General features: G+C 32.6%; 1 protein-coding gene across 1 annotated transcript; it reads right to left on the bottom strand.

Annotated features, from left to right (window-relative positions):
- Positions 1–4,353: 4,353 nt before the first annotated feature.
- On the bottom strand, positions 4,354–21,156 carry LOC149773102 (uncharacterized). Its single transcript, XM_089946812.1, has 7 exons — positions 20,863–21,156; positions 16,795–17,091; positions 14,243–14,524; positions 9,964–9,993; positions 8,772–8,882; positions 7,446–7,978; positions 4,354–5,113 (listed from the first exon to the last, which is right to left on the bottom strand). The coding sequence occupies exons 1-7, from the start codon at positions 21,026–21,028 to the stop codon at positions 4,988–4,990; spliced, it is 1,545 nt and encodes a 514-aa protein (XP_089802938.1). The 5' UTR covers positions 21,029–21,156; the 3' UTR covers positions 4,354–4,987.
- Positions 21,157–22,866: the final 1,710 nt, after the last annotated feature.

Genomic DNA, 22,866 nt, shown 5'->3' with positions numbered 1-22,866 from the left:
GTCTGTTCTTGAAAAGTCTTCAAACTCTTTTGTTGCACTGATATATTGTAAAGCTTCATTACTAAAGTATGAGCTTTCCAAATGAAATTTGAAGCATCTACTATATGAATTTATATATATAACACTCTCTACAAAAGACTGGGTAATATCACAGATTGGAACATTAACAAGATGATTTCGATGCCCATGTGGTGTTTTACATACAACACAACGTCCGTGTGATCTTGGTGTTGATGACATTTTAAGTTGAATTGTGGGCTTTTTAAGGCAGCATTTAAAGTGGTTTGTAGCTGAAAATTTGGATCATGGTGTGGATTTGGGGAAATTCTAACTGACAGATTTCTGTAATATTTACTACGGCATCTAGAGCAAACAACATCATCTTGTGTTACAGGCCTTTGCAATATATCCTCTGTATGTTTTTTCTTGAATGCCTGTAAGTATTTTTGTTCTAGCTGACGTTTTCAAGCTGTTTTATTTAACTGCAGACTATTACTTGTTGTTTGCACAGTTAATATTTGAAATTTAAAGAATTAATATTGTTACTATATGAAGACAGACACAGTTAACAAAATGTAATTAAATAGTAACTGAAGAAAAAGCCCTGCTATTAATGTAAAAAATAAATAATTTATATGTACTTGCCCTATTATTTAAGGCATAACATTGGCAACGTAAAAATACAATTTCTTTTAATGTTTACTCCACATAGTCTTTGTTTATATAAAGTTCCAAATGCCCCATCAACACCTTTTAGTAAAATCTTGTTCCCCAGGCAGTTTGATAGAATGAAGAGATATATAAAAGAATTTATATCATTGTTTTTAAAATATCTGAATCTGTATTATTCCCGAAATTTGTCTAATATAACATTGAAGGAAATAATACAGCGCACTCTAGAAACGCGGGACTAATTACTCACGCGCAGCAATATGTCGGCAGCTACGGTGCAACAGGGAAAATAACGACAATGATACATAGCAAAATTCAAGAATTTTTTAATTTCAGTGATTAGTGCAAGCGTGAAAAAATAAGTTAATATGAGAACCTAAAATATTTAGCAAAAATTAATCAATCAGTGTAAATACCTTGTCTCATCAAGCCTGCGCTTATATCTTATTTTTAGTTTCAACTTGCTCAAATGTTGTCTTTTCTCTTAAATTTCCTTACCAGATCATGTTCAAAGGTCGTGTTTAGGTATGAAAAGGAAATGTATGTGCATATTTAATGCAGAATAGGTTGATTTATACATCGAGTAATACAATGAGGCACAGATTTGTGATATTAAAAAAAAATATTTCCCCATAAAAACGGGGGCAGAAAATGGCCCTTATTCAATATAGGCCTTAATTTTGGTTAATACTATCATTTTCAACCCAAAATCCTATTTTTATATACAAGAATAATGTAATATATTTTGAAAGGCACGTACGCTTGTCATGGGATTGAAACCGAAATACAAATATATATACTGCCAATAAATATAAGTAGTTGAGTTAAAATAAGACTTATTATATGCTCATTTTTCCCCCGTTACTTTTACATTGTCAGAATAGTGCAGAATTACCCGATATTGAACCCGCGCGACAATACACATATAGCATTCACGTGCATAAAGGAACTACTTTCTATTGTAAACAATCAATGGAAGCAGGCGCCAGCACTTTTGATTTGTACAAATATCATGTACATTCGCGTAAGAGGCTCTTTACGTTGTGGTTGTTTAATCTGTTTCTGAATGAACTAAAAAAGATATTTCGTGGACTGCCACGTTTCGCGTTGATACAATGTTTCGGATTTAGGCTAGCTACAGTATATAACAGAAGCAATATAGGGTCATTACAAATAACATACAAGTGTCAAGTCATATACTCTCTTCTTTAGCTGGTGATAAGACTGGCAAAATAAAAATGTAATTATACTTATAGTTTTACATCCTGAAGTTCCTCAAAATGCAATTTCTTAATTCTGCAAATCCGAATTACAAGAGCCATGACTTACATTCTCAATCTGGATTACACATTTCGAAATTGTACTGTAATTTCGATGATAAGTGCAATTACATCATCCTTACTGCACTCAAAATGAAATAAGCATTAAACTCCATGGAGTCTTTTTGATAATTGCAACTGAAAGACTTCATATTCTTCCCACATTATGATTTCAAACATTCAGTGGCAGAAATAGAAACACATTTGCAGATGTCAACACGCTTCTCCCTACCTTCTTCAATCTCACGTATTCCATGTCGAATTGTCACATACAAATCCAGTCCATAATCACGAAATTTCCAGGATCGAAAAAAATACCAAAATCTATCCATTCCAGATCAAATGGAAAAGTTGTTGCAATGCACATTCATTCACCATATGACTCCAAATTTCAATTTTAACTAGACACGCCATTTTCTTTCGAAATTTATGACGAGCGCGCAACTAAGTTCAAATTTATCTGGGCGGAGTTATGTGTGCAGTAATAATGTTGATTTGTGTAATGATGAATATGCACTTGTGTATTTAGTTTGGAATGCCGCATGCATTCATTTACGTTGTTTTTTGTAGTGTATTTTGTTTATGTAATTAAGCCCTAGGTAGAATTAAAAAAAATGAGCATATAATAAAAGGTTACTGCATTTGAATGGGAAAATATGAACTCGTTTTGTCGGAAGGATATACTGTGCTCCCAAGGTCGTGCAGTATTTAATCCAAATGCAGTAACCTATAAATATTTCAATAAATGTACTGTTATCCTATTAACCATAAGAAAGGCTTATAAAGTACCTAAGGCAATTACCTTTCTCATCATGAGGAATGCCTTTTGTGTAATTCAGGCGCTTAGTTTTATTAGCAAATCATTTGTGAAACAAAACTCCGGTTGATAATCATCGGCAAATACGAACTTAAATTGATTGATAAAATCTTGATAAATGCGACTTGTACGTTAGCGATGGCAAGTATTTATGTATCTGTTAGAAATAATTGTCACTGGTGTTTATATAAATTGGCAACAAATTTGATAATGGTTTCAAATGAAATAATTGATAGTATTAACACAAATAGGAAAATTACATTTTTAAAAAAGTATAATTTACTATACAATGAATACGAAAAGCAAAATAAGCAATTGAAAATTTACCTATCTGTTGTACGTGACGAAAAGCTTGCACTGACATTCAAACACTTTTTTTTAATTGTATCCATCAGATTTGTGTCATAGCTTTAGAGATTACTTTTCATGTCGATACTAGTCTTTCAACAATGGATTATTTTCCAGTGACATTATGCATGGTACATATACAAAATTTGATAAAGGATGATTCGCAGTCATATGGATAAAATAATATAAGCATTTACTTCTTCGAATCATATAATTAACACTATAATGATCAGAACTCTATAATCACCCGACGACAACGTGAATAGCCATTTCTGAAACAAATGATATCGTTATATCATTTGTTATCTAATAAACTGGTCGTCTAAATAACATTCAGATAGCCATTTTTGCAAAACAAATTGCTTTTTGAAAAGCTTAGCACAACAATTAGTAGTTAAAGGAAATGTCTACGAATTTTTCTTATTCAAATAAAACATTGGACATAACATAGTTCGAAGTAAATCGTGTTCTCTTGAAATATGTCTGATACAGAAAGGAAATGATCGTTTAATTATAGAGTTACAAAGTGAATAATAACAAAGACTTGTTATTGTTAAGATTAAACAATTGACTCGTTCGGCTATAAAACGTAGCCAACATTTTCGAGACTTACGGCGAAGGTCAATTTTGATGTATGCGTATGACCCGGGATGTGGGGTTGGGTGCAATGATGTTGTTGTGCGGTTAACACCATTTTCAGCACACAGTCGTCAATACATGTAGGCCAGCGTAGCTGATACGGGTAGAACCAGGGAAAACCCTGATAAGAACCACCAACCTGCGGGAGGCGACTGACAAGCATTCCTACAGGGGTGCAGTGGAAATGGTTCATATGTGCTACATGCAACCGTGAGAATAATTAGGTTGAACCTGCAAAGTGAAAGCAGCCTTCATGTTATCCTTACTACCGGCAGGGACATGTACATTATCATATTTTTGTACACATGTGGTTCAATATCTATTTAATTTAAGAACATTTGTTCACATGTTTCTGATTACAGGTATAAGCTAATATTGTTGTCACGAATATACGTGTTGCTTTAATATATATATATATATATATATATATATATATATATATATATATATATATATATATATATATATATATATATATATCGCAGCGACATTGAAAACAAACATTCATCAACATTTTTATTCCGCATGAGTCATGCCACAAGTAGGTTAGGTGTTTGATGTCATCTATGCACTTGAATGGTGTAATAGTGTTCTTTACAGGTGAGATATAATTACAAATACCAAACTTTATTTGATACGAGGAAATATATGCCTTTTTATTTCTTGTTTTCTATGTATACTAACAGCTGCCTCGCTTGGCACTCAGTATTAAGAGGTTAGTGTTAGGACTGGTCGGGCTGGTGTCAGGATAATGTGACGGGGTGGAACATAATGCTACATGTCTGCGGCATGATGCCCCAGTGCTAGACATCACTATAAACTGCACCATTGCAGACATCGTAGCGATATGACTGAACAATTGTTAAAGTTACGTTAAAAGTCCAAATCACAATAACAACAACAACAATTTCTTGTTTTCTATGTCAAAGTCAATACAATACTTAAAAGACCACTTAAAGACTAGAATACACGTTTTTGTTAATCTTGGTCCTTGTAAAGACAGATAACTATTGTAAATACATTGCGTCCAGCTGGAAGCTGATAAATATTTTATTTTATGTTATTAAAGTGGCTAATTATGAGTTTGGAAGGCTCTAACCTTCTCCTGTGCAATGTTAAACAAGACTAATGTGCTGGTCATCAGCGATAGTTTGTCTTTTATGGTGTCCCGTTCGCTTCTAGAAATCAGAGGCTAACCGCTTAGTTCACAGAACTGGCAATCTGCATAGTCATAATCGGATTCTCCGTGTCTCGGTTGTTCATTCGAATTGTCATTGGTGTTAATTTTTTTTGCTGCATCGTAGATGGCCAAGTCATCCTGTCAAAAAAGGCTGTAGTTAAATTGCATTAATTGTACCATTCAGACGAAACTAGTAAACTAAAACTAAGCATAGAAATAGCACTATTTAATTTCCAACAGTTAATGGCACAGAAGAAGAAAGCATGGATAATCGTTTTGTTTTAAATTTTGTTTGTACGTTGAGAAGTGATCTATGTGATTAGCCTTTGCAAACATCAGACAGGTATCCTATATTAATTTGTTAATGAAACAACTAAATTATGAGCATTATTGTGCATCGAACTGTGCTCTTTAAAGACATAAACGATGAAATTGCAATTGCATTTCAGTGGATGGACAGACAGTTCTTTCCTATTACATGTGACTCGATGGACATTTAACGTGTCAATTCTAATAAATTTGTTCAACGACTAAATTGAGAGAGAGAGATGTAGAGAGAGAGAGAGAGAGAGAGAGAGAGAGGGATTGACTAATTCATTCATTAACTGAGTAATAACCTTATTTAAGGGGCATTACGAAAAGTACAAACTGTCCCAGTAATACATCAAAATAGAAACGTTAGCAGAAGTTTGAACAAAGCATAAAATAATATAAAGCAGAAAATGCTAATGTTAGTTAAGTCGAGTAAACGTCTATCATGAAAATATCGAGAACATGTATACCGTTAGGTAAATATGAATCATCGCTTTATTATACTACAAATTGATTATATAAAATGAGCTAAATCATTAAAATACGCAACCTGACATACGTTCGTTCAGAGTACATAGTTTAAATAAACTACAGAGTATCAAAACAAATTTAAAATAAGCTCGGTACATAGTCAAACATTTCTTGTATACCGTTTCCAATTGGACAGCTTGCATGCACAGAATATGGAAATGCATAATTTGACTTTTACTACCGATAACTAATAACTCTCCAGACATTATTGGTAAAACGTTTTGATAAAATCAGCTTTAAAATAAATACATGTAAACATTCTCACCGAATGTATTAATAATATGGCACCAAACCTATATTTTTTCTGGTGTAAAGAAAGTACAAGCAGCAATGAAATGATCAACTTTAGAAATATAAATATTCTGACAGCGAGTACATTCTCAACCGCAGATGAAAACAGTTTAAACACGATATTGGCTGCAACTCGATATGATGCAAAAGATGCTGGAAATTGTCCAGCTATTTCTCATACAGACGGATTCAAGCTAACCTCCAGCAATAGCTTCTATAATCTTTTAAGCAAGGCTTCTCTTTTAAGCAAGGCTTCTTTAATTAGTTTACATTTTAAATCGTCGTCATATAATGTATAGATGTTTTGTTAAACAACGTTACTAGCCAAATGTTTGACCTGGAATCGGCCTTGAAACGGGAACGAGACCAAACTTTGCACAGTAGTCAACAAATGTTAGAAATAAAGCCCATATTATTTAAAGTAGAAATACTAGATTTGCAAAATAGATTGTAGGGACTCTACAAAGATGATATAAGCCTAATTTAATATAGATATATATATATATATATATATATATATATATATATATATATATATATATATATATATATATATATATATATATATATATATATATATATCGAGAGAGAGAGAGAGAGAGAGAGAGAGACTTGAATTGTTAAATCACCCAATGCCCTCAGTATAATGCATGTTTGTAAATATCTAGATTGTTTGTACATTTTCTTCATGTAATAACAGTGATCTCTATTAAAAGTACATTCATAAGGCTGGAGCCTCAGCAGATTTCACAACCATACAAAATGTATAGGGTAAAGTAATAGTTTCACACAAAATGTTTGTTATGACTGGATTATAACCTTACTTATTACCTCATAAGTCACTTAAACGTAATAAATATCTTACAAGTTATTTTTTATTCTTCTTTATCCGAGAATCAATTTAGCTATGCGTATGATGCCTCATTTCTAAAACGTCTACATGATTCTGTTTCTAGTGCAGCCTCATATCTCAATGACCGATACATGTTTTCTTTTGACGTCAGCTGAACTTTCATTTCAGACAATAGTATTTCTTTTTCAGAATGTATCCGAGTCTGCGCTGTACAGAATGCTGGAAGCTTATTCAGTAATTAATCCATGCCTAATTGTGATATAGACAGAAGAACAATCTATTCTGCTACAGAAAAAATTGCATGCTGTTGAAGCACAAGGCAGATCATTGCTAAATCCCATGTAGAGTCAAAGGGATAATATTACACCTTGCCACGTGCTTTCATCAATGAGAGTGTGTTAAAATTCGTCTTGAAAGGATAACTCTGATGTACATATGAGAGAGAGAGAGAGAGAGAGAGAGAAATAAAGCTTATAGCAATACCTCATATATAGTATTGTACAGGTCTTCTGGTGGCTCTTCCTCGAAACTTTCCTTTCGAAAGGTGTCGATGCTTTCACATTTTGCTTGAACTGTATGTTCGCCACTATTGGATTTCTTATCTTTTTGAACCTTTTGATTCTGAGCTTCTGGTGTGAAGCATGTTTCAAGCTCACTTCTATCGCATGGCTGATTTTCGTCACCGTTAGAAACAAGTCTTTTTTTTATCACATCATTGCCTTGTGTGCCATTCCTCTGGCTTCTACGCATTATATTTGAAGGGGAGTATAATGCTTGCAATGATAAGACACCCCATAATGGGTAAAACGAGTCTTGTTTTGAATCCAAAAGATTGTGTAAACTCCTAGAATATCTTTTATGATTAAGATATGGTGGTCCGTAACGTCTGCTGCTTGTAGTATCATGGGTGTTTGGAATAGGTAAGGGTCTATTCTGTATCCTGGAAATCCCTTGTGACACTCCTCCATGTGTGGGTATTCGAGGATACATCACTGGGTGATTCAATATTTTTGAATCTATTTGCAATAGATGTAGGGGATGAAAATGATTAATATTAAATTAAAAGAATACATGGTAGATTCAATAGTAAAGGGGCTTCGAGAAAATTACAATAATACAAAATTTGAGACAATTTATGACTGTCAGTGAATGGGTATGCCAGTGCTATTTGTTTAACGGAAGCTATGAGAAACTAGAGGAATAGTGACCAATGTATTCACGTAAATATGCCTCCACCTCTCCCACATCCCACCATTACCCCACGATGGTAACGAGTATATGGTTTAAAAAATAGTAACACTCTTAAACTAGTTCCAGTACAATTAATGGGAAAAATGCATTTTTTGGTAATGACTAGTTGTGATCGCTAATTTCTGTCATACACTCCATCAGATTCTAAGTCTAACGACATTGTCGACAGCAAAATGATTTGCCAATATTGTATAGGTTAGGATATCACATTCTCCTCTACAATGGCGATCCATTGAAACACGATGATTATTATATAGCCACGCTTACAAAGTGTAGGGATAATATACGTATTTACTTTTACTGGGTCAAGATTAAAATTTCAGAGAAAATCGAATTAAAACTGTTATTGCGTGTACTATGATTGATTGATTGCAAAAAATATATATTAAGATAAATGTTTGCCGTCGGATTGACTTTGTTGATATTTAATACTAGTATTATCTTAACATCGTACTTCCATCGAGGCCTTTGCTATGGTTAGACTCGACGAATTAAAATTAAAAAGACAATTATTAAACTTAGTACAAAGACTAAGATTATCTGTGATAAGAGTAATACCTGGTTTATTACAAAAATTTTTGCTCCAATGATTGACCAGCAAAATTCCGACAACAGCCAGCATTATGGCAAATCCAACTAGTCCCATGCCGATCAATGGAATGTACTTATCTAATGAAAATTAGACAATAAATGTGAAATATGACTATCGGATAAGTATACTAATTAATTTGTTAATAATGAAAACATCTGGGTATCAGACTTGCATAAACGTCTATCTCGCTACAAATCTAGCTCTGCATGCGAAAATGTGCCAACAATCTGTTCATGTATCATAATAATATAATCCCAAAATGTTCTTATATGAATTCACTATAATTCTAAATTGATATTCCAGTCTAAGAATATTGTTGATGAGTAGTTTGTATTTTCAATGAGTAAATAAGTTCACCCCAATCAGATACTAAACACAACAATAAGACCGATTCTGCTTCAGTATGTTACAGCAAGAATGATTAGTTTCTCATTTAAACAGTATAATAAAAACAAACGTAGGACCAGGAAGCGCATTCAGAGAAAATTCTTAGCTTGTCAACAAGATTACAGCTGTTAATAAAATCATAATAAAGAATGTAGTAATCGTCGGGTAGATCGGGATTTTTCAAGTGTGAATTCGAATATCACAGACCCAGACTAAGATACATATTCTTACATTAATGATTTGAATATTCAGTCCACACTCATAGAGAAAACTTAAGCTTTATATTATGTTGTTTGCCAAAATGAATGACTCTAGTCAGGTAAACAATGAACTTGATTTGAACAAGGACAATTACAAATTACAATTATCCATAATAATCGTTAAGAAAAACAAACAAATACTACAAATTAAATATACATAACAATGCAAAGAATAGTATTCAAAGAACAATACATGTGCGTATGTATAAAAGTATTGATGCATGTGTGTGTGTGCATGCGTGCAAGCATGTATGTATGTACGTACGCAAGCACTCACTCATGCAAGCATAGATGCATGCATGTATGTATGTAAGTATACATGCATGAATACATGTACGTAAGCATACATGCATGTATGTCTGTGTGCATGCGTGCGTGTGTGCATGCATGCATGCATGTATGTGTGTGTGTAATGTTTAACGGCTCAAATGAACAACGTTTTGTACAGAAACAATGTTAAAGTTTTAAGAGAAAATGGATTATTTCCTCTTCAATGTATAGCTAAACTTACCTCCAGGCGTTTCCTCTGTAGGTTTGTTCCCTGTAAATAAAACACTAGACATGTCAATATTGTTCCTACTTTCTCAATATTATGATTCACTTGTAACAAAATTTAAATTACTCTTAACAGGATCGTTTGACAATATTAATATTAAAGTGTTATTTTTCATGCATTGCTACTGTGAAATTCCAAATTTGTAGCGTTCAAGAAATATTGGTGTTTACTGATTCAGGTATGCAGCTGTTGTTTGGATGTCTCAATTTATTTTTCTACGAACATTTCGCCATACAAAATGGAGGACAAGGTAAAAGAGTGAACCAGTACCCTCACGATAGTTCAGTCATATGCTATCCAGTTTTCCGAACGAAGAAACAAAGACTGACCACAACAGACAACGTTCACAAATGATCCAGTATTTGTAGCACTTATGTTTGGCATTATTTGACAAACCATACAGGGTCACGAGATAAGTCATTTGGTGTCGTGTGGACATTAACTTTACGTTTGTCATGTTCGTTTTGTTGTTGTTTCTTTAAATACGTTTGCGATGACAATTTTGGAAAGAATACAAATATTTTACATAACAAGAGAACAAATAGATTCATTTACTTGCATTTTTTGTATATATATATATATATATATATATATATATATATATATATATATATATATATATATATATATATATATATATATTTATTTATTTATTTATTGTGTCATAGGTCAATAGACATTATGTATTTAATGGACTATGTAAACAATTGTTCATTCCTGTTTTAACTTTAGTGTGTGTAGTCACAATTATTTGTGTTGAGATATAATTTAAGAGGAATCATTTATTTAAACTATTCATTGGAATTACAAAGTGATCATTAACTTTCTCAACAAAAGCACTACTCTAGAACTATTGTGAACTCATTCACATTACGGACTATATCATTGTAGTACACAGCATATGCAAGAATATTTAAATTTAATCAGATTATTCTTTCGCTTTTGATTTGTTATAGAATATTTAGAATAATTTGGGATTTAATTCGCAGAATTGTAAGTTCCCCTTAAAAGTTCACTTTGTAACTTAGAGAAATAGATTTATTTACTGAAATTGTACAAAACTTGTTGGTTTCACTTTTTTTTCTATTTCATAGTTTAAAACCACAGACTTGTAATAGTTATGCAATTCATATTGGAAAATATTTGAACAGAAAATATCCAAACAATGATTGAAATTTTGTACCTTTGCATTTTAAATATATTTATAAATAGCTTATTACCCTTGTCGCTAAAAAATATATACGTCATTCAACAGCGGGTGTTGTTTAACAATTGACACACTAAAAGAATAAGTTCGCACAAATATGATATTTAAACTTAATCATTCTGTATATAGCATCTATGTATGGGCTGGTTTACAGTTTACAGTAAGAGCTAATTTGCACAGATAGAATAGGACAGTTATTGAAGAAAGTGCGATACTTTACAATTCTTAGCTGCGGTATTTTTCACCCTGCAATTCAAATTTGACCGGAAATTGTATGCATTAATTCTAGTGACATCATATGTTTTGTGTGGATATTAGCATACCATTAGGGACATTAGTTACTCAAAAAGAATTAAGTATTTGTGGATTCTTCAAAATTGATTCGCGTCATTATAGATAATAAATATTTTTGCTATGTTTGTATGTTCTGATTAAGATGTTAGGAAGGTTAAAATGATAACATTTTTCGTTATCAGATTTAAAATTGGTTCTTTTCGAAAGAGGTATGGGATGCGCGGGTGCGTGGCTCCCTCTTTTGTTGGCTACTGCCACATAAATATATCCTTAAAAATAAAATGCCAGGCTAAATTTTGGTAACAGTACCCTCAAGATGAGTTTTGAATTTACGTTGTTCAGCGCCAATACAAACCTATATATCAGTTTTGCAAATCAGACAGCCTATAAATCACTTTGTAATCTGGGGGTTCTGGTTTAAATTTAAAGTACATTGTTCCATTAGACCATATTAATAACGTGCAAACAAATAGTTTGGGTCCATTTAATGATAAATGTTTTTTGTTCTTTAATCACTATAATTTTATAACTAACATATTTTAATTCGCTAAATGTGTGTGAGTGTGTGAAGATGATATAATTTACCGAGAACTTATAGATTTATTTGAGAAAAACATCATTCAAGAGTTTCACAGTACATGAAATATCATAGAGCGATAATCACTGATGTGAGAACCAATATTCGAAGGAAGAATTAGTTTTGAAACATGTTTGCAACCAATTTTTTATATTCAAACGTTTAATGTATTATATCGTACTTTTATTTTGCAATGTAAAGATCGTTGTTGCGGTGGTTGAATCACGACTGCCTTTACAATCGGGGTTTCTGTATATTTTATTCCATTTTAGGGCACGATAGACTACACATTGCGGGCAGAGTATTTCGTGGAGAAAAAATCCCAGAAAGGTCCAGGTAGAAACCGCCAACTCGAGAGAAGCTACTGAATAAGTTTCATTACATACTCCCGTTGGTCGAGTCGAGAATCGAAAAAAAGGAAAGTTTCGTGTAACCTGTAAAAGCGAACATCTTACACCACAGGACCATGCGGGTCCCGTATTTGGAAAAGGGAGAATGAGTCTCCTTGCAACGATAGCTTGAATATTTTAGTCTGAATGGATAGAAATGTGATCTAATTTACTGGTAATCTGATCAGCCTTTAATATACTGGAGCGTGCCTTGGTTAGTCTCTGGTGTAATATGTTTGTTGATTTCGAACAAAATATGCATGATATGCGGCCATTCTTGACTCTAACTGAAACCGGATATAGTATATAAGGTAACTTGACCTGGTTAACAGTGAACAAATGGAATAAAGATAAATTGCATTTAAAATATAAAAACAATATATAGACACAAAGAATAATTTTGTTTTGTACCGGAAATATTTAGCAGTTTCATTGAAGAAAATAATCACTAGTTTGTCTTTCACTAAGAAAAACTCCCACCCCCTTTTAATATGTAATCGTGTCCTCTTTAATCAATCCATTTGATAAATCTAATATATTTTTGTATAGTTCTATCGATTCTATAGATATTGTAATATTTGTACAACTCTGATATAATGTTTTGCCATCGAACTAATCAAATTACTCTTAACATCAACTTACAATAAGATTTACATGAAAGCGTCTTTTTCATGCAAAAATTCCAGTTTCATCTTTTTAAAAGAAGTTACATTCTTTACAGGCTGTCGAATGTTATTCTTGTCAGTTATTTCAATTTAGCATGCTAAGAGTATTTGCCATTGGCAAAAGGAGTAAAATTAGAGCATTGGAGCATCATATCCAATTACCCGAGTAGGATTTCTAACGAAAAGATAGACATTTATTAGCGCCAGAAAAATAAGTAGTTTGTTATGTTGTAATGAAAATACATTCCCCACTATTATTTTGAGAAGATAAACATTTATTTTATATTACAGAAGAAGAATATTATATATGTTTATATACTTGTCCGTATAGTTCTCATTTGAATGTCATTTAGTAATGTCCCGTAAATAAGAATTCAAATAATAATGTTATATCACACCTCCAAATATGAAATGCACATGAAGGCGGACTGTGCATTGCTTTGCGGGCCTCTGTAACGAGTAAATTTTGTGTTTAAGCAGCAGATTTTTGCTTAAGGACCAACTCTTCCATATATATATATATATATATATATATATATATATATATATATATATATATATATATATATATATATATATATATATATATATATATATATATATATTACAGGTACATACATAAGTGGCAATGGTGTGTAGGGCAAGATTCGTAAAATAATCACAAAAAGTAACTCGCCATTCTGCTAAGAAATTTAAATGCTACACAACTTTGAACGGAACGGTTATTTCTGTTGTAACTGAAAAGTGACCGGAAATGTAACACATCAGCTTTATTGATACCACCTATTTTATATAATCATTAGTAAACAATCAGGTACATAATTTATTCACTGAGAATTAGCATTTACTAGGTTTTTAAAGTTTATTCATTGACTCTGTAAATGTAACGGTAAGATGAAGGAAAGCATAGTTTAGTTGTGCAATGGTTTTTCATCTGCTTTAATAACCCATTTAATATATGATGTGTGTAAAGACTGCATATGCGGTAGGTGTATCAAAATTGCTTTAGGGAGCGATAAAGAAAAGATTACTCTAATTAAACCCTGAATGTTTGGGTAGAATGAATGCAAATGGAATCTAACTTACTAGTGACTTGATTTACCTTGATCATGCTGCAGCAAAATGGGGCTAGATTTTGATGAACTATTTATTTCTTGATTTGTAACATAACATGTATACTGTCCGGCCAGTCTTGGCTCAAAGCTGTTGATGACTAGTTTCTCGCTGGTGATGACTGGTTTCTTGCCTTCAAGAAAGCTGTTAACCCTCCATGTATATATACACTTTGGACTGCAGTTAGCGGAACACTCTATCGTGAAAGGTTCATATTCCTTGAGGTAAATGTGGCTTTTGTTGAGACTCAGTAATATATTTTCCGGTCCATCTGAAAGTAGGTTATCAGGAAAGAACTTTGACAGGTTAACCTCTGGAAGCAATACTTATTGATGAGACATTTAGCTCGGTTCGAAAAGTTATTGGCTGACCACTTATACATATTTGTCGCATTATATAGAAGTTTTTTTGTGAAGCGAATGAAAATGTACCATCTCTTCTATTTAGACAAATTTCATGATTAAATTGATATATCTTGTCTAGCTATTAAACATATTTCTTATTTCTCTTTCAGAATGTCTGTTATTTGAACATTTAAGGTTGTTATCTACTTTGATATGTAATATGTCTCCAATGAGATGTGTAAATCATCGTTTACAAGCATTAACTTATAATGTAGTCTGACGGCGAACATTGGACACTGTTACTCGTGGGTGATATTGGGTGAGGCTTAATTTCCACCTATTTTCTTCCTCTTTCTCATCCCACCGCCTTTATTCATCCTCAAGTATTCGAGGCACATGAATGAACCATAATATAACATTCACTGATCTCTTGGATAGAATTAACAGACACCATTAAATATCAAGCTGATCTTATGATAGTAAGTGTTGCTTCTCTTGAAATTAATAAACGAGTTAACGGTTTCAATGTTTTGCAGCAAGAGAGCCTTGGGCAGTAAAGGTTTGATACAATGCAACACATTGCAAATGTTTCATTTTGAAATGAGCGCAAAGATAAGAATTTATTAAGGGCATGATGAAAATAAAACAAATCTTTTTTTATTTTTTTTTAAATACCAATAGTTTAGCTATCAATTCAGTTATGCACTTGTAGATTATAAGTTAATATTTTGAGATGATACGAAAGAAATAATTACCTAGCATGACGTAACGTTTAATATTTTACATATTGAAGTTCAAAAATTTCCAGACAAATGCTGAAGAACTCTCTCTACATATATATATATATATATATATATATATATATATATATATATATATATATATATATATATATTTCCTTAACAAACAAAAATAACAAGAAGCGTATATATATATATATATATATATATATATATATATATATATATATATATATATATATATATATATATATATATATATATATATATATTAGAAAGTGTAAGTTAAAGCAAACGCACACATTTTAAATGATTTAAATGACCTAATACTTGAGGATAGTTGGCTCATGTGGAAGGGCAGGAATGAAAACAGTCATTTTAGCAATCTTAGTACTTGACCTGCAGGGGGATATATGTATGTGAGCATGATCGTTAGGCTGCATATTTCAAGCTGGCTGGTACATGAATAATCCCAAGCACATTATCAGATTATATTCGCATTTAGCCTTTGCAGTTTAGTGGCTAGAAACCGAAACAGTACTAGACTAGCCAGTTGGTGGTTCTTGTGGCTTGTCCGTGGACATGGCAATTGCTTTGGCAGGATTTACGCTTTCATGTGGCGATGAGCGGTTGGTCACCAATCATTCATCCATCCAATTATAATCTCGGCTGATTTTTTTCTCCATATTTGACAATATCCGATTTTTCAGCTTAATATCAACGTCACTGACTAACCAGTTAGTAGAAAAAGTTCAAGTGATTTACTTCCAATGATATATGGTTTATAATTTCAGCCGGTATAGATCATCTGAAAAAGTATTAAGGCAAGCTTGTATGAAAGCAGTAACGTGTTAATATGATATATTTTACAGACAATATAGGTTATTATTGACAATTATTAAGAAAGAGTATTTGCCATTCTTTCTTATATTGAAACACGTATAATCGATTGGCTGATTATCAAAACAGGTTGTTCGCTATAATATGATAGACATTATATGTTACAAATGGAGTGTGATTGGTTGAGTAAATGGAAATAATATGTTATATTTTTGATATTATAGGGGATTTTAAAACTTAATTAGGTTACCAATGCAACAGAAAGTTATATTCCTTGAAGAGATTTTGCACTAACCGATTTCAACGAAGCAGGAAAGATACAAAGTAACATAAGAGACTATTGCAGGGGACAAATAGTTACTTAAGGAGGATTTTTGCATTAACTCAGCACCGGTTAAATGGATACAGTTGTTAATATATGTATGTATATATATATATATATATATATATATATATATATATATATATATATATATATATATATATATATATATATATATATATATATATATATTTATGTATATATATATATATATATATATATATATATATATATATATATATATATATATATATATATATATATATATATATATATATATATTCAATTTACTCACAGATTACTTTCATTTCGTAGGGATCGCTGACTGCTGAGCAGCTACCATGTTTGCAGGTTACACTTGAGAATCCGCTGGCTGTTTCATTCAAACATACTTGACATGTAACTTGGCTGAAGTTGTCAGTCATGCGCAGACTGGATATTTTCTGTGCATTCACATTACCGACTGGTGTTATCTCTGAACCATTAATTTTCCACCTGTATATAAAACACTCTAGTCCACAGGTAGCTTTGCAGATCATTTCAAACGGCTGGTGAAGGATCGGCTTCCGCACCTCAAAAAGTTTTGGCTTTCCTGAACCATAAATAACTTAGAATATATATATATATATATATATATATATATATATATATATATATATATATATATATATATATATATATATATATATATATATATATATATATGTGTGTGTGTGTGTGTGTGTGTGTGTGTGTGTGTGTGTGTGTGTGTAATTCGCATCGTGAAAACTGACTCCCGATGTTTTAAATAGTATTATCTGTCTCCTTATTTATGCTTTTATTTAGGAGAATGTTTTCGGGATATAGAGGAAAACATATTATCTCCCCTTATGAAAGTAACAAGGTAATGACGTGATGACGTAATTATTAGAAGTCCCCATCTTAATTTTTATCAAAATGCGGTATTAATTTAAAAGTGTCCAGAATAAATAGTTTCCTAAAACAAGTGACACCGGTTTATAATTCATTATTAAAAACATCATAAAGGCAACTTGATACGTAGTAAAATGAACGAATTTTGGCAGCGTAAGGTGACTAGCATATTTATCGCATTGAGACACACCATATGATATTGCATTCACCCACCCCCAAAATCCCCATAATATAAACACACACACACACATACACACACAGAGCGAATATGTCGTGCTACCAGAAAAAAGTGCCATGATCTTAATATGTTTTTATAAGAGTTGTCGTGTATTCATTTATTTGTACTGGTTTTCATCCTCAGTCTAAGTCTCGTGTTAACATAGGGCACACTTACTTTCCTGTCCGTCAAATAGTCGCCCATTAGTAGAACATAAAGTACCAAATATTATCTCTTCCTGCCAAGGACCGATTCTAATCATGTGAACTGTAGATGACATAGATCTGGGGAAAATGCACATCTTTTGCTGAGAAAAACTTTCTCTCTTTTAAATGCCGTATATCATCTAAAAATCATACATCTCTCCAGGAAACCTCTATGCAAATACAATCACTTGGATATATTATACATCGTCATGAATCGTCTGATTCAGACGATATTGATTCAGACGATATGGTGTGAATATACATTAGTCATTGTTACTCTTTGTTTTGTGTACGTAATAACACGCAATCTCGAAATAATATCTTTGAACTCTTTCCCTTTCTTACTAGAATACTTACAATGTGCCCAGTAATGCTTGCATTAATTTGAATGGTGTGAATTATTCATGCTAATTACTAAGAAACAAATCTCTGTCGTACTCGTACAAAATCTGATACACACATACAAATTAAATGCAGTGAATCTTTAAATGTTGTGTCGACTATACATTATAATGTTAATGGTTTAGTATCAAACAGTAAATGGGTAAGTTAATAAATTTGTCACAGCTTATGACTTTACTCTGATTTCATGAACACAAGGCTACACGCATGCATGTGCCTCAGCCATTTTAAACCCCATGACATTCTTATGCTCTTTTTGCACCTGTTTACTGATTAATAACGTGTGTCTCTATTTATTTGTCTTCATGCAACCTTCTCGTCCAATCGTTCGCATCAACGTTTTAAAGTTCAGGGAGTCATACAAGCCTGCCAATATAATCATGGAAGACAGTCACAGAGTCTTATGAAAATAATACATGCTGAGGAGACATATAAGCTTGTGAAAGTAATACAAACTATGGCGTCATACGACATTATGAAAGTATTACATGCTAGGGAGTCAAACGGTTTTGAGAAAGCAATTCGTGTTAGGGAATCATGGGACCCCGTGAAAGTAACTCATGTTAGGGAATTTTTATTATCTTTTATAAAACAACCGGAAATCGAACTTGGGAAAGTAATGAGTGTTAAGGACGTTAATGATCTTTATGTTTAATAAAGATCATTAACGTTCTTAACACTCATTTTGAATTTCACAACCAGGGAAATGTTTTCGGAATCAAACTGATCTCGGTTGGTTGTTTAAACCGAGATCAGTTTGACTCCGAAAACATTTCCCTCGTTGTGAAATTCAAAGTTACACATATGGGAAGATTAAAGGCGGAGACAGATGCATGCTATTCAAGTATTAAAGTCATATGTCTTTATTTTATAATAATAATAATAATAATAATAATAATAATAATAATATAATAACTATTATTATTATCATCTTAACTGCATCATAATTTGCAGAAATATCAATATCAATATCAATATATATATATATATATATTAGGACATTAAGTGTTAGAAACCAATAAGTGTGAATCTTCTAAAACTTCTGATATTTAACCATTACATTTGTAACATTAAAATGCACATATATAAACACAATTTCGAACAAAAAATGAAACAATAAAAAAGGATAACTTTAATGCCAAGCACATTTTCGGATATATTTACTTCTTCGTATTGGTGGGCTACTGAAGAACGCACACGACAGCAGCAATACTAAACGTTGTCAAACCAAGTTTATATGTTATACATTTACCGTGGAGCTTTGTGCTGTTTTTAAGGAACATACACTTTTAGGAGGAAGGGCACGTTGCTGCTTTCAGCATATTATGTAGGTTAAAATGGCTGTTTATAACCATATATGGAAAAAGGGGAGTAATGATACGTGTTGCCCATCTAAGGTATGTATGTCTGTGTTAGCAATATTGTTTAAACGATTTGAGGAACGAAATAACATTTCATTTACCTCAAGTAATATAACTGTACATAGTTTGAGCCAAAACATGCAATGTTCAATTGGGAATGGCGACATATTGCCGATCTATATCGTGAAGTTATTTTGTATGGCGTTGATTGCCCGAAGGTATGTTTTCTCCTAGCGTGTAGCGAATGCATTACGTTAGTGCTCGCCTCCATAGAGGCCTACTGGAATGGATAACACGTATAAATCCCTTCTCTTAATTACTTTATCACCTTCAATACCTATTAATAGACATTTGTCCAGGCTAAATTTCTGACGTCCCATGAGTGACATTTTTTATACCATCTATGCATTTGTGATAAAGTGTGTGTGTGTGTGTGTGTGTGTATGTGTGTGTGTGTGTGCAAGAGAGATGTATTTATGCTAAAAGTGAAGAGTCGACTTAAGCGTTTAATTGTCACGTTATTTTTATAATTTGTGTCATGTAAACCTTTCAATTACGTACAATGAAGGGTAAATGAACATTCTGTAAAGTATGAAAATGAAAATTACTAGAGAATTTTAAGCCAGTTTGACGAGTTGTCATTTGTTTCAAATTCACGACATTTTTATGTGTTGAACACCATCTAGGCGATAGTGTCTGACCAAAACTTCATTGAGACAGTAGCATTCGTATGGCCCTTATGAACTAAAAATAACATATTTAGCAATTAGAATATTATTAGTGGTCAGACCAGTTGTTAATGGCAAGAATACTATACCATATGTCACGAAGAAATGTATGCATTTTATAAAACTGGATACTACTACCACTTTCAATAGAACCACGACTATAACAAATTTGATAAAACTGAACAAAATGTTAAAGGCAAATTATTGAAATAGTTATTGGCTGAAACAGGTGGGAGGTCGAATGGCACTTACGATATAAAATTTAGAGCCTTTACCCGTTGCCATTATACTAATCTCCGTATTAACTGAGAACAGAATGAAAATATTACAAATAGGAACCCTCTTTGCAAGTTAGTGATGCCATGTCCATAATACATATTTAGATTAATCACCCAGGTAGCATTCAAGATGCCATTTGAAAGCTACTAACCTCAGATAGCATTAATACAGTTTTAAAGTTCAACTGAGAAAACAAAATAAAAAGAAATTAAAGAATAAGCGAAATACTAAATGTTTGATATAGGTAAAATGACTCACCAATTACTACCAGCTTCTTAAAAGTACTATTCTTTGCCTGGTTTAGTCCAAGAAACCACAGCGAATAGTCTCCACTCGTGTGTTCAGTCACATTAAACATAGTCAGAGATAATATCCACTCATCCCCGTCGTTTGATATGTTGCAATAGGCTGATAAATTGTCCATAGGTTCACAATCACCATCAATAATCTGAGCAACTATGTTCGAGGAATGATGCACCCAGGCATGAATGGTTTTAATTGATTTATTTCCTAATGTCCAGTGAAAAGAAACGTCACACCCGGTGATGGCGAATATATCTTCATCTAAAAATCAAAATCAAATTATTAAAAATAGATAGCTTGTAGCATGTACTTCAAGAATCTGAACTTTTTCCCCAAAAATGGGAAGTAGAGGAATCATAATATCCACGATATCAATTTTAAATTATGAACAGTACCACCAACAGGATTCTCAGTCATTATTTCTTAGTTTTATGACTGATTTAAAAAATGACATTTAGCTTCTTATATGGTTTGTAAACGTTAGGAGGAATATAAAATTCTTTACATCATCTTAGTATTTTATTAGCAATATTATTGGAAAGACACTTATTTGGGAAGGATTCGAGGGGAGTTTGAAGCACATTCCAGAATAAAATTTGGCAACCGTTTATCCATATGAAGGAGAGATATAAAAAAGGCAAGCAAACACAAACAAACAAAGCTTTGCCTCCATTTAACGTTAGTCTTTCTACTACTATAAGTTGTTCAAGTATGACATTTCATTCAATCAGATTTTTGTTATGGCTAGTACAAGGAAATGATTCAAAAATGTAATATATGGGTGCAATTATTCCACCCATGCCCAATTCTATAACACTGATTCAAATTAAACAAATTCGAACCTCGCCGTTTACAGCAAAACCATCAAAATGTTCCTTTATTCAGTCTGGATAGGATCTGTTAATGTTAAGACTAATCATTTTCATACAGCTCCTTAGGCTGAGATCAGTTAGGGCTCCTATCGAGCTACTGGTTACAAAATTGGAATATATTCAACCCTTGAGCCAATAACAGCTGCTATGTTAACGACCTTGACTAGTTCTGCTGATGGCCAGCCGGAATCGTTATTATGACGAAGAAATCAGAAAAAAATATTATGTTATCTACATTTAGGTGAGATCGGTACTGAAGTTAATAGAATCTGAATGGTGCCATCAAATCCATAATATGTCAACAATTTAGATATCATTTTTAGAGACTACTCGCAAGGTATCTGCTGCTGTGTGATTTATTATCCGATATTAACTCTCCGAAACCTTTGAACAACCCATTTGGGTCAACCTATACCAAAACTGTTTTCAACGTTGATAAGCGTGTTTATGGTCACTTCTAGTTTTATTACTGATCTATAATCTGTCTGCATGAAGTGTACTTAGGAATATTACAAACTGATGCTTCTGAGAAGCGGTGCATTGACGAGGCAACATAAACATTTGAATCCCTAGCAACGCCATCAGACCTAAGGATTATAAACTTTCTTTTCTGATTCCACTTTAACAAGTTAGTCAAGTGTAGTATCAAGCTTGAGCATTTATGTAAAATATAATTTTGCCATACATTGCGTTTGCAAGACGTAACCTTAAGCTGGCGGACTGAATTTTGCAACCGCACGTGTCAATACTAGTCATTGTTTTACCGGATTCCCTAATGTCTCCGTTATGACCAATCGCTACGGGTTTATCGAGTTTAACAATTACGTGAGTGACGTGATGTCTCAAGGATTACAGCAGACTGACATTTTTATATTCTACTTCATCTTTTCATCAATCGAGTTCTACACAGTGTCATCAGTTGAGGATATGGACGCTTAGTCGACCCTATCATGTCTCGCATGGTCAATATTTTACTGTCGACTGTTCCAAGTTCTGTTTTAGTGGTAAAATGTAGACTGCCTGTATTGGCATAAAGGAACGTGTTTGATGGTATTCACATTTTTTGGGTCTGTGAATCTAAGCACGG

Source organism: Sinohyriopsis cumingii, unplaced genomic scaffold (genome assembly GCF_028554795.1).
Source record: "Sinohyriopsis cumingii isolate HCF-2022 unplaced genomic scaffold, ASM2855479v2 utg000898l, whole genome shotgun sequence".
NCBI classification, from domain to species: domain Eukaryota; kingdom Metazoa; phylum Mollusca; class Bivalvia; order Unionida; family Unionidae; genus Sinohyriopsis; species Sinohyriopsis cumingii.
Note: the sequence above shows the minus strand (reverse complement) of the source record. Positions and strands in the feature narration are given on the sequence as shown.

Coding starts and splice junctions, on each gene's coding strand:
- LOC149773102 (XM_089946812.1), bottom strand. CDS start 21,028: ATGGACAATTTATCAGCCTATTGCAACATATCAAACGACGGGGATGAG. Junction 14,525..16,794: donor CTACGAAATGAAAGTAATCT/GTGAGTAAATTG, acceptor ACCTACTTTCAG/ATGGACCGGAAAATATATTA. Junction 7,979..8,771: donor AAATTTTTGTAATAAACCAG/GTATTACTCTTA, acceptor TATTGCAAATAG/ATTCAAAAATATTGAATCAC.